Source organism: Pipistrellus kuhlii, unplaced genomic scaffold, assembly GCF_014108245.1.
Source record: "Pipistrellus kuhlii isolate mPipKuh1 unplaced genomic scaffold, mPipKuh1.p scaffold_m20_p_12, whole genome shotgun sequence".
In the NCBI taxonomy this organism is placed as follows: Eukaryota; Metazoa; Chordata; class Mammalia; order Chiroptera; family Vespertilionidae; genus Pipistrellus; species Pipistrellus kuhlii.
This window is the reverse complement of record NW_023425427.1, coordinates 31833069-31849562: the sequence shown is the minus strand read 5'-3', so window position 1 is coordinate 31849562 and position 16494 is coordinate 31833069. Positions and strand designations below refer to the sequence as shown.

The window sequence follows — 16494 nt, the reverse complement described above, 5'->3', positions numbered from 1 at the left end:
CTTGGTATGAAAAAAGAATGTAAAATACTTCATTAACAATTTTTATATCGATTGCATTTTGAAATGATAATATTTTGCATATATATGAGGTTAGATAGAACACAGTATTAAAACTCACTACACTTATTTCTTTTTATGACTATTTTTAATGTGGCTTGCACTATGTTTTACTGGACAGTGCTGTTCTAGAAGCAGGCCTCTTTACACTCATACACTTAGTCATTCAACAAATATTTTCTGAGGATCTTCTGTGTGATGAGCACTGGGCTAGGGAACAGCAATGCAGCAGTGAACACAGTTCCTGTCACCTGGGCAGCAAGTGGCACCAACTGTGTAAAAAAAAAAAATACCAACAGGTATCTAAAAGCAGAGGACATTTAGTCTGGAATATCTTTGATTATTAGGATTATTAGGGCTCGTAGCATTAAAAGCCAGCCCTATGTAACTTAGCATCTAACCCTGTAGTCTGAGAGCAGAACAGAATAGGTGCTGATAATGATGGCCATCCTGAGTCCCTCAGGAAATGTGATAGTCCATAGGCCTGTTGTAGACTGCTGTGCTTTGTGTGACAGCTATACTCACACAGAGCCTCTTCCTCACTAAACGGAGACACTCTAGAGCAGGCGTCTTCAAACTACGGCCCGCGGGCCACATGCGGCCCGCAGAGGAGTCTGATCCGGCCTGCCAGGTTTTTTGGGCAGTGAGCGCAGCCGAGGTGTTACAGTAGGAATTAGTAGTTCATATAGTTGGGCCCTCCAGCTCTCTGAGGGACCGTGATCTGGCCCCCACTTTAAAAAGTTTGAGGACCCCTGCAGGGTAGTGGCAATGTTATTTAACCCTCATCTCACGCAGGAGCTCCCAAACAGAAGATACTAAACAACATATGGAATGATATGAAATATATACATCATGTATACTCATTTAAGAAAGCAAGTAAGTATATAATATATTTTGAAAAGAGTTCTGCCCCAAATGCTTAAAAAACAAAATGCTTGCCACTTAAACTTAAGCTTTAGGAATTAAAAAAAAAAAAAAAAAGTCCCTCTCAGGATATAAATTCATGCAGACCTGATGATATAAACAAAAAGTTCTGGAATATCCAAATTAAATTCTGTCTCAGGAGAACCAAGAATAAATATTGCAAAAGAGGTCTGACCCTGGACAGCACTGATTGTCCGAGGCCATAGGCACCCACGTTTCTTCTTCTCTGAAGTGCTGTACAAAGCATTACGAGTTGTCAATACAAAAAGCACAAGTTGTAAATGGGAAACTTTTTGTTTGCAATTGTAAGTACATTTTCAGTACCAGTCAAGGTAATCAATCATATTAAAAATATATAATTTAATTCTCAAATAATAATTTCGTTCATCTTTCTCCTAAAGTACATAGTCACAAGAAGTCAAAGAGGACTGTATGTGATATGCATATGCTAGCAAACAGCACAGTGTGCTGATATGAAAGCAGAGATGTTACCCTTTTATAAAGATAACCCTGGTCCCACAGAGGAGGAGAGAAAGAGCGAGCACCAGGAAAATTGTTTCAATGTAAGGGAATGCCGCTCAGAGTACCATTTATCTCCTAAACCAGTGCGAGTGTGTTCCTCTAGAAACACAGGTTAAATTAACTTAACAGTAACAATAAAGCAAAAACAACTGTACAACAATAGTTTGCTGCGACCAAAAGGATATCGAGGTCACAAATAATTAATCTGTCCCCAAGTTTCCAACCATCATGATTCTTAAATCCTTAAGGCCCTCACAGATTTGTTGAACATGGTTTGCACCCTGCCCGCTCACCCTCCTTTCCCTTAAAGAGGGGATGAATGAGGTTCACTTTGCATAGGCTGGTGGACAACTTCTCCATTTTTCCTTGGGCAATTTGGGTTGATGCTGTGAATCCTAATATGGGCCAGAGGAAGTCACCTTCCTGGTAGACAGTAACTGACCACTCAGCAGAAGACGTGTCTACGTCTTATTTTGTTCAACGCTGTGGAAAACGATACTTTTAATAAATACATAGGCATTCTGATTAACCACCCTGGTGTACCCTCCCCCCCTCTAAATGGACAAAATGGGGTCACTTGGATCCAAAATCTTCTAGAGAGCTGTCCGGCCAGGGAGCATGAGTCTGTCCTGCGTGGCCAATGTCCAGTGGTTTAAGTACCGGGAGTCCTTCTCTGGGGTCGCAGACCCTCAGTCTCTGTGGCTGTCGACAGTTTTTCTTAGCTGCCTTGTGACAACTGGGTTTCACATTTCCTGAAACTAGATCTGTGGAAGGAATCTCTGAAATTAAGGAGAGAGGGAGAGAAAGAAAACAGAGGTAAGAAAGATCAATCAGCTTTAGAAAGAGAGGGAAGTGGGAAATCACCTACTAGAAAAGGACATCCATCACGGGGTACCCAGGACCTAGTAAGGGAGGATGGGAGATCCTTTCACACTATGTCAGAAAGTATACGTGCTTATGGTAAGTCAGCCTGGGAAGATGGCTGGCCAATGGCCAGCAGGAGGGGTCCCGGTGAGGTCAGGAGAGGGGACAGGAGGGAGGATCAGGATGGAAGCAGAGCAGACTGAGCTCAGGCAGCTCCCCTGACTCTAGCCCACTCCCTGCCTTCCCTCTGAGGCTGTGTGCAGCGGAGCGTGCCCCGTGGCTGGGCCCTTATCCTTTACCCCCAGGAATTATCCTTCTCAGCCCACTCTCACCTCTTTTGGCTTTCAACTCTGAATATCGGCTTGTACAGATCCGGAATTTTCCTCTCCATCATGGGCCTGAGGTTCTCTTTCAGCTTGTTGTAGTTCTTTTTGAGTTCCTGCTGATACTCCCTCTGGTCCGCTGTGATGAGACGCTTGTTTTTCTCCACGGCCTCACCGCATCTGAGATACACATATCAGGGTGGGGAGAAAAAATGAGGTTTCATTTCACAGGTGTTTGAAGCATTTAGAAATAAGGGATGGCGATAGGATTAACTTTTTTGTTGTTGCTGCTGTTAATTCTCACCTGAGGATATTTTCCCACTGATCTTTAGAGAGAGTGGAAGGGAGGGAGAGAGGCAGAGAGAAAAACATCGATGTGAGAGAGACACATCGATTGGTTGCCTCCCACACATGTCCTGACCAGGGCCAGGGATCCAGCCTGCAACCAAGGTATGTGCTTTTGACTGGAATCAAACCCAGGACCCTTCAGTCCGCAGGCCGATGCTTTATTCACTGAGCCAAATGTGCTAGGGCTCAATTAACATTTCTTGAGTAACAACCCTAGGAGTGTTTGCAAACTAAACAGCCTATCAGGATCATCAGGGTAGCTTTTAAAAATGAGGTCATCTGACCTCACCTCAGACTTGAATCAGAATGTCCAAGGGGCAGCACCCAGGAATCTGTAATTTTGAAAAGTTGCCCAGGCAATATTGATGCTCTGATTTACATCCATTATCTGGTTAATTTTTTCAGCAAACCTGGGGAGTCTATGTTTATCTTTATGTTGTCCTTGAAGCTCAAAAATGTTGGGTGGCTTGCCCAAGATAACACTGTGAGGAAGTGGTGAATCCAAGATTTGAAGAATGGAACCTCTTACGCTTACAAAAACATCCCTGTGATTTATGGTGACAGGGCAGACACAGTGAGTGCATTCAGGCCCCTCCTGCTACCTACACATGGAAATGCTGAGGAAGCACAGCAAAAACTTTAAGTACATAAGTCTACTTTTTCTCCCATTGACCTCTCCCCAGCCACTCCCACCCTCCAGCACATGCCCTCACACCCCTACTGTCTGTGTCCATTGATTATGTTCATGTGCATGCATACAAGTCCTTTGGTTGATCTCTTACTCTCCCCACCACTTGCACCTTCCCTCTTAGGTTGGACAGGCTGTTTGATGCTTCTATGACTCTGACTCTAATTTTGTTCATCAGTTTATGTTGTTCATTATATTCCACAAATGAGTGAGATCGTGTGATATTTATCTTTCTCCGACTGGCTTATTTCACTTAGCATAATGCTCTCCAGGTTTATCCATGCTGATGCAAATGGTAAAAGCTCCTTATTTTTTTTTTACAGCAGCATAGTATTCCATTGAGTAGATGTACCACAGTTTTTTGTTGTTTTTTATTTTTATTTTATTTTATTATTTTTTTTGTACCACAGTTTTTTAATCCACTCATCTGCTGATGGGCACTTAGGCTGTTTCCAAATCTTAGCTATTGTAAATGGTGCTGTTATGAATATAGGGGTGCTATATCCTTTCTGATTGGTGTTTCTGATTTCTTATATTCCTATAATAGAAGTGGGATTACTGGGTCAAATGGGAATTCCATTTTTAATTTTTTTGAGGAAACTCCATACTGTTTTCCACAGTGGCTGTACTAGTCTGCATTCCCACCAGCAGTGCAAGAGGGTTCCTTTTTCTCCACATCCTCACATTTTCAGAACTTTTCTTTTGGGTTTGAAAACTGCTAAAATCTAGACAGGATGGTTACGTCAATTGTATGCTGTACATTACAAGCCTTTGGGATGGGATGTTCTTTTTCTAACTGGAAAAGGAAATGATATAATACAACATGCTATTCTACTACTAAAACTCTTTAGTCATTTTGCTGGTTTCTAGAATAGTGTAAGTTTATATATATACAGAGGCCCAGTGCACAAAATTTGTGCACAGTGGGTAGGTGGATGAAGGGGGTGTCCCTCAGCCCAGCTTACATCCTCTCACAATCCGGAACCCCTCAGGGAATGTCTGACTACCAATTCAGGAACCAAGCCTAAACTGGCAGTCAGACATCCCTCTCGCAATCCGCGACCACTGACTCCTAACCGCTCACCTGCCTGCCTGCCTGCCTGATCACTCCTAACCACTTGCCTGCCTGCCTGATCACCCCTAATTGCGTCTGCCTGCCTGCCTGGTAGCCCCTAGCCACTCTGCCTGCCTGATTACCCTAACCATTCTACCAGCCTGCCTGATCATCCCTAACCACTCACCTGCCTGCCTGATTGCCCCTAACTGCTCACCTGCCTATCTGATTACCCCTAACCACTCTGACTGCCTGTCTGATTGCCCCCAATCACCTCTGCCTTGGCCCTGCTGCCATGGCTTTGTCCAGAAGGATGTCTGGAATGACATCCGCAAGGTTGTTTGGCTGTCCGGTCTAATGATATATTATGCTTTTATTATTATAGATGAGAGAAGAATAAGCCATGAGGGTGAGATCCACATGATAGATGAAAGGTTTTAGAAGAAGAAATGTCTGAGAGCTTTCTCCCTCTTCCCGTCTCCACCATGTGAGGATGCAGGGAGAAGGTGGCCATTACAAGCTGGCAAGAGGGTCCCCACCAGGTACTGAATCTGCCGGCACCTTCACCCTGCCTCCCAGCCTCCAGCACCGTGAGAAATCAATGGCTATTGTTCAAGCCACTCAATCCATGGCATTTTGTTAGACCCGCCAGAGCTGACCAGGACAGAGATATAAGAAGAAAATTTAAACACAGATTGGCACCAACTGCAGTGTCTAAAAGGGTTTCCGTGCTTTGGGGAGCGGAAGGGGTGGAAACAGAATGTTGTATCTGTCCATCTTGGTCCTGAAACCCTGGAGTGTTTTTTTCTTATCGTAGGAAAAGGGAGGAGGGGATTGAGGTCCCAACTTGGCAGCCATCTGAAGAGCTGTAGAACAGGCTGCAGCAGCAGGCCCACCAGCTTCTTTATCACTGAGTCAGAGGGGCCAGGCCCCGCTGCAGTGCGCCTGGCCTGCGTACATTTCCGCTATTAGCAGTCAGTGTCGGAAGGTGCACTTATGTTCACCCTGCATATCTGGGCTTATCGATCCGCAGCCCAATTCTGCAGAGAAGCTGGGGCTCGCTCGAGGGGAAACCTGAGAGCTGTTCGCTCCCCCAGACATTTTCCACGCCTGCTCACCTCTGCTGCCTGAAAGCAGAGCGGAGAGAAATAACAAGATGCAAACCACTGGACAAAATCGTTACTCTACTCAGCGCAGATCGGACTTGAGAAGCAATTAAGCAATGAGTGGGGAGGAAGGCTCCACACCAACCACTAGTATTGAGGTTGCAACTGACAGATCCTAACATTTAGCCTTTTTAAATGTGCATGTCGATGAGTTTTACTGAATTGGGTGAGTTTTTACTGGAGATTCTGACTCAGTGGGTCTGGCTGGTGCCTAAGCACTTGCCTTTGGAGCAAGTCCTCAGGTGTTGCTGACACGGCTGGTGTGGGGACCACACTTTGGGAACCTCTGCTCTACTGCACTCCTAGCCATTTCCCTTCTTACCGCATGATGAATTCCTTGAAGCATAATCTCAGCTTGTTGTGATGTCGATACAGTTTTGGGTCAGCCGGGATTTCGGCCAAAAACACTTGGGCTACTTCCAGTGGTCCCTGAAGGAAAAAGTAGAAAAATAATACTGACGTTGGAAATAAAACAACATTACTTGGAAGAAAATCTTGGCATGGTTTCTTAATTTGAACATTTAATTTTGTAGTTGGTTTGATCAAAACAAAACAAAAAATAGAGTTCTTAAACTTTTCAGGGATCTTTGATTCTCAAGGAGGAGTCTAGAGTTTTCAGAGACTATTCAGAAGTATAAGTGTATTTTCTTAATCAAATGTTACTAATAATACGTTTCCTTGCAAAGATAATGATACTACATGGAAGGGTATGTGTTTTGAGTTACTTTTCTAAAAAGGGGGATTGTCTTGTTTCTTCCATTCATAATCATTTTCTCAGTTGCCCTAGAGTGGAATGTAGAGTACATATGTAGTCCATGGTTGTGGGCTGATAGTCTTCTATTTTCATTAAAGGATTGGGACTTACACAAGCAAAAGTTTCCCAATATTTTCTGATCTTGGAAATGTAACAGTCATTTCCCCTCTCTGCTATATTTGTTTCCTTGATGTTATGTGGACACAGAATTCTTCGGGGGAGTCCAATTGTGCTGAGCTAGGAAAAGAGTCACAATGCTCAAGAGTTTCTGAGCGTGTGGAGGTGTGGACAAGAGCGGATTTAGATATGAAATTAAAGTGGCCCATTGGACAGAGTACTAAGCTAGTATCTTCCTCCATCTGAGACTGGGTTAATTAATCCATGCTGAATTTGGGAGTCAGGATTCCAGTGGGTCTGAGATGATCCATTCTGGCCCGAGAAACCTGGTTCCAGGTCACTCCTGGTTAGCAAGGCTCCTGGCATACTGCTTCAGCTGATGACTGACCCAGATATTGCATGTTCCAGACCTTTCCCTCATTCTCCTACAAGTTTCTTAGATTAGCCTCAAGCCCTGCAACAACTTGGGCATGACTAAGCATTCTTTAATAGGACCCCGAGTCTGGTCCCAAGTCAGAAAATGCTACTCCTTAGGAGGTCCACTCAGTCTCCAGGATTTCTTTTCTACCTTGGGTTGCTGCAAGAGCAGAAGAGGTCACTCTCAGTGTTCTGAACCTCACAAGTCCTCAGCCCAAATTGAGGAACATTATTGGTGTGCTGATAAGACTCCCCCTGAACCTCAAGGAAGGAAGGTGCAAACATATCATGAAAATCAAAATAGTAAGAACCAGAGGAGCTGCCACTAGCTCATTTTGCTGACCTGATTCACAGTAGCTCCGACAGAGCCCTGCAGCACCATCTGAAGCATCTTGGCGTCAGGGGGCTCTTGGTGGATGGCAACTGCCAACTGCAGGGTCTTCTTCTTCATATCTTCAATGGCAACTTCGATTGGTGTCAAAACAAACTGAACGTAAGACAGAAATGGAGGAAAGTCACTTTCAGATCTTATGAGCCATGGAAAACCTGGGGCTGTGACATAGAGGGCACCTTGATTTGAAGAGAAATTAAGGAGGCTTTCAGAGTAATTGAAAATAATCTGGAAAGGTTAAGAGGAAGGAAGGGCCTAACATTTTTTTGAGTGCTTACTATGTTCCAAGAACTTTGCATACGCTTATTACTTACTCCTTTAAACAACCTCCTTATTTTCTCCATTTTATATTCAAAGAGGGAGTTGTAAGGTGAAGACAGTGCCATAAAAATGGCACAGGTAGTTAGTGAGGAGGCCATAATCTGATCACAATGATGTCTACATTTAAAATCCATGCTATTAAAAATGTAGCACTCAAGATTTTCTTTCCCACCACAATGCAAGATATTGGCATCTCCAACTACCCTGAAGGTGCATTCCTGGTAAATAGAATTCTCTTTAAGGATCAATCTGCTGGCTGCTAAGTTCTACTGCTGGCTTAGGATATGATCCTTCCTGAATGTTATGAGTGAATTTCATGTCCCCCTAAGTTCATATATCAAAGTCTTATGCCCTAGTACTTCAGAATGTGGCCTTATTTGAGATAGGGCCTTTACAGAGGTAACCAAGGTAAGGGTGGTCAGTAAGAAGGGCCCTAATCCAGTATGACCAATGTCCCTCTAAGAAGAGGACATCTGGACCCAGAGACATGCATAGAGGGAAGATAATCTGAAGACACAGGGCGAAGGTGGCCATCTACAAGGAGAGAGGGCTCAAACAGACCCTTCCCTCACATCCCTCACAAGTAACCAGCCCTGCCAATACTTTGAATTTTGACTTCTGGCCTTCAGAACTAGGAGACAATAAATACAACAAATGCCTTCTGTTATTTAAGCCATGCAACGAGGGACTCTGTAAAAACAGCATTAACAAATAAACATATTGAAATTCTTAGAGAACAATAGATGGCCAAGAAAGTTTCAAAGGCTCCTCTTGGGACCGTGGGTTTATTTTTGTGTTATGCCTTTGTGTCCTAGTGTTCAAAAGTCCAAAAACAATAAGAAACACAGCAGATGCCTTCGAAACCATCCTCCACTTAATGGAGTCACTAGTTCTGGCTTCCCTTGCCTTTGTGAAACCCACTATCTGACCTGCTTGCTGAACACGAGCATGTGGGCCACTCTCCAGTGAGCTCAGCCACTTCTGCTCCTGCCCCGTGAGGTGTGTAGTCATCACAATTCAACCGTGTTTATTCAACAACTTGATTATGCCTATTATACTTGTTATTTCAATGACCTAATCTAATAGCGCACAAATTCTGGGTGTGGAAAGAGAAAGAGTTGTTTCTATGAAAAGCAAGCTGAGTGCTTGGGCAAAGCGTTATGAGAAGCGGCTGCTATAAAGATGCCTGCCGCATTAGGTGTGCCCAAGACAACTATAAAAGGCTAGGGGTAAAAAAAATTCATAAAAATCCAGGGCAATTCTGCTAGCAAGGAACTTTAAACTCTCATTCTGCTTTATATAAGTAAAAAAACTGGAAATTATGGACAGTGCATTATGTGATAGCCCAACCCAAAATCACAGAGAAGCTTTGGCCCTCTATAAAATAAGGGACAAATACGTGTACATGGGTGTGTTTTAAAGTAAAACGAAAATGTTTAAAATAAGTTTAGTTTGGAACAATCTGTGGCCTGAGATACTTTCTTGATCAGTCCCATGGAGGAGATGTCTCCCGTACACAGAACCCCAGAGGAGAAAGGGGTCCTTCCTGCCAGTGTGCAGATGAGGAAACTGAATGAAGACGGGGGCTGAGCAGTGTCGCAGGAGGAAGCAGGGCCCTGGAGGCAGTGGGTCTTCTTATCCACCTTGCATGGTGCCCTTCCTCCTCCTTCACCCCTGGTCCCTGGGGCTGCTTGCCTGCCATTCCTGTCTCTAATAACTAAGCACCCAACTGCGCCTACATCACCTGTAAGCCTTTACAAATATAAAGACTTGTCATCAAAATACTTATTTAAATTATAATTCTGTAAACATTTAAAGATAGAACTTTAAAATGGAAACTATTTAAATAAAGTAGTGCTATGAAATATGCAGCTGCCTAAATGGAGTTCCCTGGCACCACAAGAACGAGGGAAGAACCACAAAGCTGTTATTTCCAGTGTGTTCCTGTTTAGATTTCACCTTAGTCTGCCATGAAGGAGGCTTGTGCTGCCCACTCATTCGGTGGCAGCCTCAGTCCAGAGCCTGTCCCCAGCGGGGGCCATTACCTCCTCCTTCTGGATGACGCTGATGCGGGTCTTGATGTAGGGGAAGGCGTGCATGGTGGTCAGCACAGTATTCCGCCTATACTGCTCATGCAGCTCTCCCCGCGGCCGCCCCTCCAGTGTGAAGGGGGTGGTGTACATGAACCTCCTCAGGTTGAAATTCTTCTCAAAGTAGGTGACCCTGTCTTTCATCTCATACTCATCAAAGTAAGGCTCCACAAAAGTGATCTGTATGTAGGCCTGAGGGAGAAAAGGTAGGGGGAGGAGGAGATGAGTGATTCTGCAAAGAGCCAGCCAGGACGCACGGGAGGGGCATTCTGGAACCACCCCTCGGAGTTCCCTGCACCACAGAAGACTTCAGCAATCAGCCAGGCCGCCTCTCCACCCAAGGGAGAGAGAGGGCAGCGAGAAGGAGAGGGCAGTGTGTCTCTGTAGAGGCACATCCACAAGCCACCCCTCCTGACTGATCCAACTGGAACTTGGTATGAGAGTTTGCAAACTGCCATTCCATAGAGACAAACTTTCCTTCCCAGAACAACCATGACTACTGCACATTTTGTAGAATGGCCAAACTAAACAAAACTGACAACACCAAGAGCTGATAAGGATGGGGAGCAGTTGAAACTTTCACACACTGATGGTGGGAATGCAGAATAGTACAGTCACTTGATGAAACAATTAAATTACACTGACCACATGACCCAGCAATCCCACTCCACGTGCAAACCCAAGAGAAATGGAAACTTACATTCAAGGAAAAACCTGAACAGAAATGTCTGCAGCAGCATTATTCAGAATGGGCAAAAAACTAAAAGCAACCCAAATGTTCCTCAAGTGGGGAATAGATAAACAAATGGTGGTACATGCAGTCAATGGGATACTACTCAGCAATACAAAGAATCAAACTACCACAGCAAGGATGAATCTCAAGTGCGCTGTGCTAAGTAAAATCCAACAGGCTGTGGGATTCCATTGATTTCCTCTAGAACGGTGGTTCTCAACCTTTCTAATGCCGCGGCCCTTTAATAGAGTTCCTCATGTTGTGGTGACCCCCAACCTGTGGGTCGCAACCTGTAGAGCCTAAGACCATCAGAAAAGACAGAGGTTTCAATTATGATTCATTAACAGTAGCAAAATTACAGTTGTGAAGTAGCAACGAAAATAATTTTATGGTTGGGGGTCACCATAACATGAGGAACTGTATTAAAGGGTCATGGCATGAGAAAGGTTGAGAACCACTGCTCTAGAATGTCATTTACATGACGTTCTGGAAAAGAAAAAAAATTGTAGAGACAGACTACAGATCAGTGACTGGCAGGGGCTTAAAGCAAAGGGAGGACATGGCCACAGAGCTGCACAGGGAAATACTTTGGGGTGATGCAACTCTTACATATCTTGATCGTGGTGGTGATTACATGTGTTTGTCAAAACTCACAGAACACCAAATGAGCCAATTTTATTGCATGTATCACATTAAAACACACACACACACACACACACACACACACACACACAGTGAATGAGGGTACTTCCTAAGAAAGAATGCCTCTTTAAAAACCTAAAAAAATAACAATGAACACAGACTTTACAACACCCACCCACTGAAATGAATGGGTGAAGTCACTGATCTCAGACCATAAATCTGTTTAGTGTGATGAAATCTGGTCCTAATTCTGGGTTCAGTTTCTTATTAAAACTCTCACAACCTACTCAGGCATTTTAAAAGAGGGAAGAAGAACGCCTTGTGTCAGGAGTGTCACCAGTGACTCTCCAGAGCACGTGCTGTGCACAGATCATTGCAGGCACATGGCCAATTCCCACTTTCAAAGACCTCAAACATTTCTGTCTGAAGCTTAGCTCAGGTCTGACCAGTTAATGCTTCAAACCTAGACTAGGGGATGTGTCTAAAATGAGCAAGTCTTCTGAAATATGCAGAAAAACAAACTATTACATCTGGCTCATTCCTCCCTACTTGCATCATCTTCTTCATACCCTGGAGGACAGTCCTGGGAGAAGAGTATGGATTCTTCATTGTGTAGCCCTGCCAGATTGCAGCTGCTCCTCTGTACCCAACCCTTGAATAATAATAATGCCTTGAACTTGCATTATTAGCAGCAGTTTAGAAAGCTCTCTCATGAACATATGTGTCCATGAGCTGGGCAGGAGACATCCTTCTGTGGTGTAATCCTATATAATAAAAGCCTAATATGCAAATTGACAGAATGGTGAACTGGTTGATTGACGGGTCGCTATGACACTCACTGACGACCAGGGGGCAGATGCTCAACACAGGAGCTGCCCCCAGCCCACAGATCCCAGGCCAGCCAAGGCAGGTGCCAGTAGGGCCCCACCTCAATCATCCTGCAGGTTGTCCCACAGATCGGTCCTGATTGCCGGCCTGGCCTAGCGACCTTATTATTTTTTGAAAATATCCCCATACCTTGTTCGGATCCAGCTTGGTTTTGTCTACAGGAGCAGAGTCTTTTATTACTTCCACAGATTCTGCACCAAAACATTGACTATAAAATCCCTAGATAAGAGAAACCGGCAGATTAGAAAGGCTATTGTAATATAATGCAAGTCTTCATCTCTTAGAAGTAGAATAAGGTTGGAACAAGTGTAAGGGACAATTTGCTTCCTGATCACTGGAAGTCCCTCTGATCTAATGAGGCAAGTTCAGTCTTTCCTGAGACAAAAGTAAAAGCATAAGGAAGTGCAGTAATGCAAACTGACACATGCTTCCGTACCGTATGCATGCTTTGCCTCAAATTTGACCAGTGCCATCGTATTTCCTGAAGTGGCTCCAGGGGTATGGTACTATTCACTTCTTGCCTGTTGTACCCTAGGAACTTGGAGGTCACTAGCCTTCCCATAATTTGACACGCCACAGTGCATAAGAAGACCAAATATATACACCTCTAGCCCTAAACCGGGGAAACATTATGAAGCCAAGCATCCTGGGGTCCATTGCTAGTTCTTCTCATGAGCTCAGTGACTTTGGGTAAGTCACCTAAGTACTCTGGGCCATTGCTTCTTTGAGCCATGTGAGGATTAAAGTCCCTTGTCTTAGCTGGCATGAATAGATAGTATAAGGAGAAATTTGGCACCAAAGGTTATTTTAAGTGTTATAGGCATAGTGGGACCTAAATGCAAAGCAATAGCGAGGAGTGAATCTCTGGCTAATTGCTATCAGCATTTTAGGGGACCCCAGTTATTCACCCTATGATAAGGATTTTGTTTTGGGGGTATTCCTTGACTTTCCTCCTAAGTTCTTAGTGCTTGGCTCTTTCAATGTTTGCTTCCTTTTCCCCTCACTTTTCTTTCTGTGGTTTCCCTTTTTCTTTATCCTTTCTTCCAGGAACATGCTGCTCCCTTCTGCTACACGATGGACCATATGTTGTACCAGCAGGTTGAACTTGGGGCTGCCAGCCCATGGGTTGTGATACTGACTTTTATTTTCCTTGGATCATCAGGAAGAGTTCCTTATGCCACAGTCTATGGTATGGCTATTGTGAACACCTCTGTGTCAGAAGTGGGATGTGTTGCCCAGTGACACCAAAAAGATGGTCACAGCATTTTCAAAGGGTAATTCAGTAATTTGGCCAGATTACTCCAAAGTCAAGGTAATAATCTTCAATCTGAAAACCTCTTACTAAAATTTAGAAAGGGTTACAAGAAAGCACATGACTTTGATTAAGTTTAGGATAGTCTGGAAAATAAATATTCACCCTATAAATTTACAAACATTGACAAGCATTCACAGAATCTTAGGAGAAAACTATCCAAATCTTGCTTTACCTCATGATCTCACCTAATACCTTCATATTTTATATGCAATGTGGGGAAAATGTATATAGAGATCAAAGATGAATATGACCCTATCTTTTTCATAATGACCACCTCCAAGTTTTTTGGTAAAGTATACAAGGCCAAGTACACAGAGTCACTTTACTTACCTCTAGTCTATGAGAGATCTCAGGAAGCTTGGTAATGGCAGGCTCTTTGTAAACAAATTCTTGCTCATCCAAATCCCCAAATTTGGATCCATAGAAACCAACCCGGAAGTAGGTTCCAAACATTCTCTTATGACCCTAAATGAGCAAAATAAGAAAACCTCTCCTAAGTTATGTACTTCCAGGAAGAGTCAATGTATTGCAAAGGATGGGACTCTTTTATTGTTGTGTTATAAAGCAGTCTGTTCCTATGGAAAGTATAAACAGAAATCATGCCTTAAACATTTTAATGCTTATGAAATGAATTTTGGAAATAACAACAAAAGAAATCCCATGGAAAAATGTCTAGGACTTCTTTTAAGTGAACGTAAAAGATTCTCACATTTCCTGCTCGCCAAGAAATTCGAGCAGCCTTCTTTCATACTCTGACTTGGGGTCAGTGCACTTGTTTGTTCCCAGACCTTTTCTGTGTGGTAGGTGAGAACTAGAGTGATGATGTGCTCAAGGTAGATCACTCCATAGAGAGGAAGGGGGGCTAAGCATCCCTAGGTCAGGGTCACCTGCTGCCAGGTACTGTGTTTTCCCGAAAATAAGACATCCTCCGAAAATAAGACCTAGCGCATGGAAAGATAAGACATCCCCTGAAAATAAGACCTAGCACAACTTTGGGAGAAAAAATTAATATAAGACACTGTCTTATTTTCGGGGAAACAGGGTAGCTGTATTGGCCAGGATCCCCATCTACCTTGCTGATGATGCTGTCAAAGGCCTTCTGCAGCTTGTCATGAGTGGAGGTCAGCTTCCGGAAGTCTCGATGCGCTTCCAGGATGGGGATGACCAGTTTGTAGACCTCATTCACTGTCTCATACAATCCTCCCTTGGAAAGAGAAGAAAAATCAGAGTTTAATCCTTGGGAACGGAAGAAGAGAAACCAGAGTTCATTATGTACTGGGGAATTTTTTTCCCTTTGTTTTTCTTAATCCTCACCGGAGGATATTTTTTCCATTGATTTTTAGAGAAAGTAGAAGGGGGTGGAGGAGAGAGAAACATTGATATGAGAGACACATGGATTGGTTGCCTCCTGCATGCACCCGTTCTGGGGCAGAGATGGAGCCTGCAACCCAGGTACGTGCCCTTGACTGGGAGTTGAACCCATGACCCTTTGGTGCGTGGGCCAATGCTCTAACCACTGAGTAACACCTGCTAGTGCTGGATAATGGGTTTATTATGGGCATTGGGATATTTTACAGGGTAGAGTGATGTCTGAGCATCTTTGGGATGGTTATAGCACTCAAACTGAATTAGACACATACTAAATAGTTCGTTATGCTGATATTAAGCTAGGAAAGAGATTTTCACTAAAAATAAGGAAAAAGAACAGAAGATCTGGAGCCAAAAATAAGAGCTATTTAGGAAGGCAGATTTAGCATATTTAAATGCCATCAGGGACCCCCTCATGACCAGATATCTGAAGGGAGTTAGTATAATTTCAATAGTTTATTTTCTTAAATTTCAGGAAAAATAGGAGTACATTGGACTTTTTTTTTTTTTTTCCTGAATCCTGAAAAAGAATTCAGGAAAAAAGAAACAAGAATATAGTTAAAACAAATAATTAAAATACATAGAAGTTGTTGGTTGGAAACTTAGAATTGAAAAGTAAAAAAATAAAGAAACATAGAAGGATGAAAAAAAAAATGAATCACCTAGATATAGTGGAGCATTAATTATTTAAGAAAGAGGGAGATTATTACAATGAAAATGGACAAGAGACCTTTTCTCTTGCCCTGAATCTCAGTGACTTAATCCAGAGACTTTCAACTGGTACGACACAAGAATTTTTAAAACATGCAGTACGTGACTATCTGGTCAGGGGGCACTGACCTCTTTTTCCTTAGATTGTCAAATAAAACAAACAAACAAACCAGTGAACACAACAATTGTCTGGTGTAAATGAATCAGAATTACATTTTTTGTCAGGGCAGCAAAAAATGTATTTTTTTTGTATGCTGCAGAATTTTAGAGTTTACGTGTGCCATGAGATGAAAAGGTTGAAAATCGCTGACTTAATCCACATAGATTTTCTTTTGTTGGGAGTGTTTAGACCTAGATGAGGTCAATGAGGGGAGCCACAGTGGTTTCTGCCTCCACACTTCTGCGAGCTGGACCTGGTGGTGAAGATCCTGAGGATGACTCGGCAGTTAGGAAGGAAGACGCTGCCTCTTTATTCCTCCCCTCTCCTCCTAGTGGCTTCACCCCAATATTCTCCTCTCTGAGAGGGAAGATGCAGCAGGGAGAACATGCCTCATCCTTTATTGTGTAACCCTGGGCAAGCCATTTCACCTCTCTGTGGCTTCGCTTCCACCCCTATTAAAAAGAAATAATGCTGTGAAACTGCTGCCCAGCCCGTGAGCATTCGGTGAAAGCGGACTGCTGCCGTGGTGAAAGGCTTTCTCACCTCCCTGGAGAGCTGGTGCAATCAGTCATTACAGTCGTCCTGGCCATCCCTTGTCCTGCACACCCCTGCATATGTCCTCCCAAAGTGGGACTGGCTTG

At 43.5% G+C, this 16494-nt stretch overlaps 1 protein-coding gene across 9 annotated transcripts in view; it reads right to left on the bottom strand.

The window, feature by feature from the left end:
- Window positions 1-212: 212 nt before the first annotated feature.
- DOCK8 (dedicator of cytokinesis 8) overlaps window positions 213-16494 on the bottom strand; it is a 180521-nt gene continuing 164239 nt past the window's right edge. For 6 of the 9 annotated variants that reach the window (XM_036433890.2, XM_045580144.1, XM_036433892.2 and 3 more), the window contains 9 exons: window positions 14687-14818; window positions 13945-14079; window positions 12429-12518; window positions 9992-10228; window positions 7578-7721; window positions 6269-6375; window positions 2700-2870; window positions 808-2282; window positions 213-612 (listed from right to left, as the gene is read on the bottom strand). In XM_036433890.2, coding sequence (XP_036289783.1) covers window positions 2222-2282; window positions 2700-2870; window positions 6269-6375; window positions 7578-7721; window positions 9992-10228; window positions 12429-12518; window positions 13945-14079; window positions 14687-14818 — 1077 coding nt within the window. In that variant the 3' untranslated portion in view covers window positions 213-612; window positions 808-2221. The other 3 variants (XM_036433895.2, XM_036433898.2, XM_036433896.2) reach the window with 3 other exon arrangements.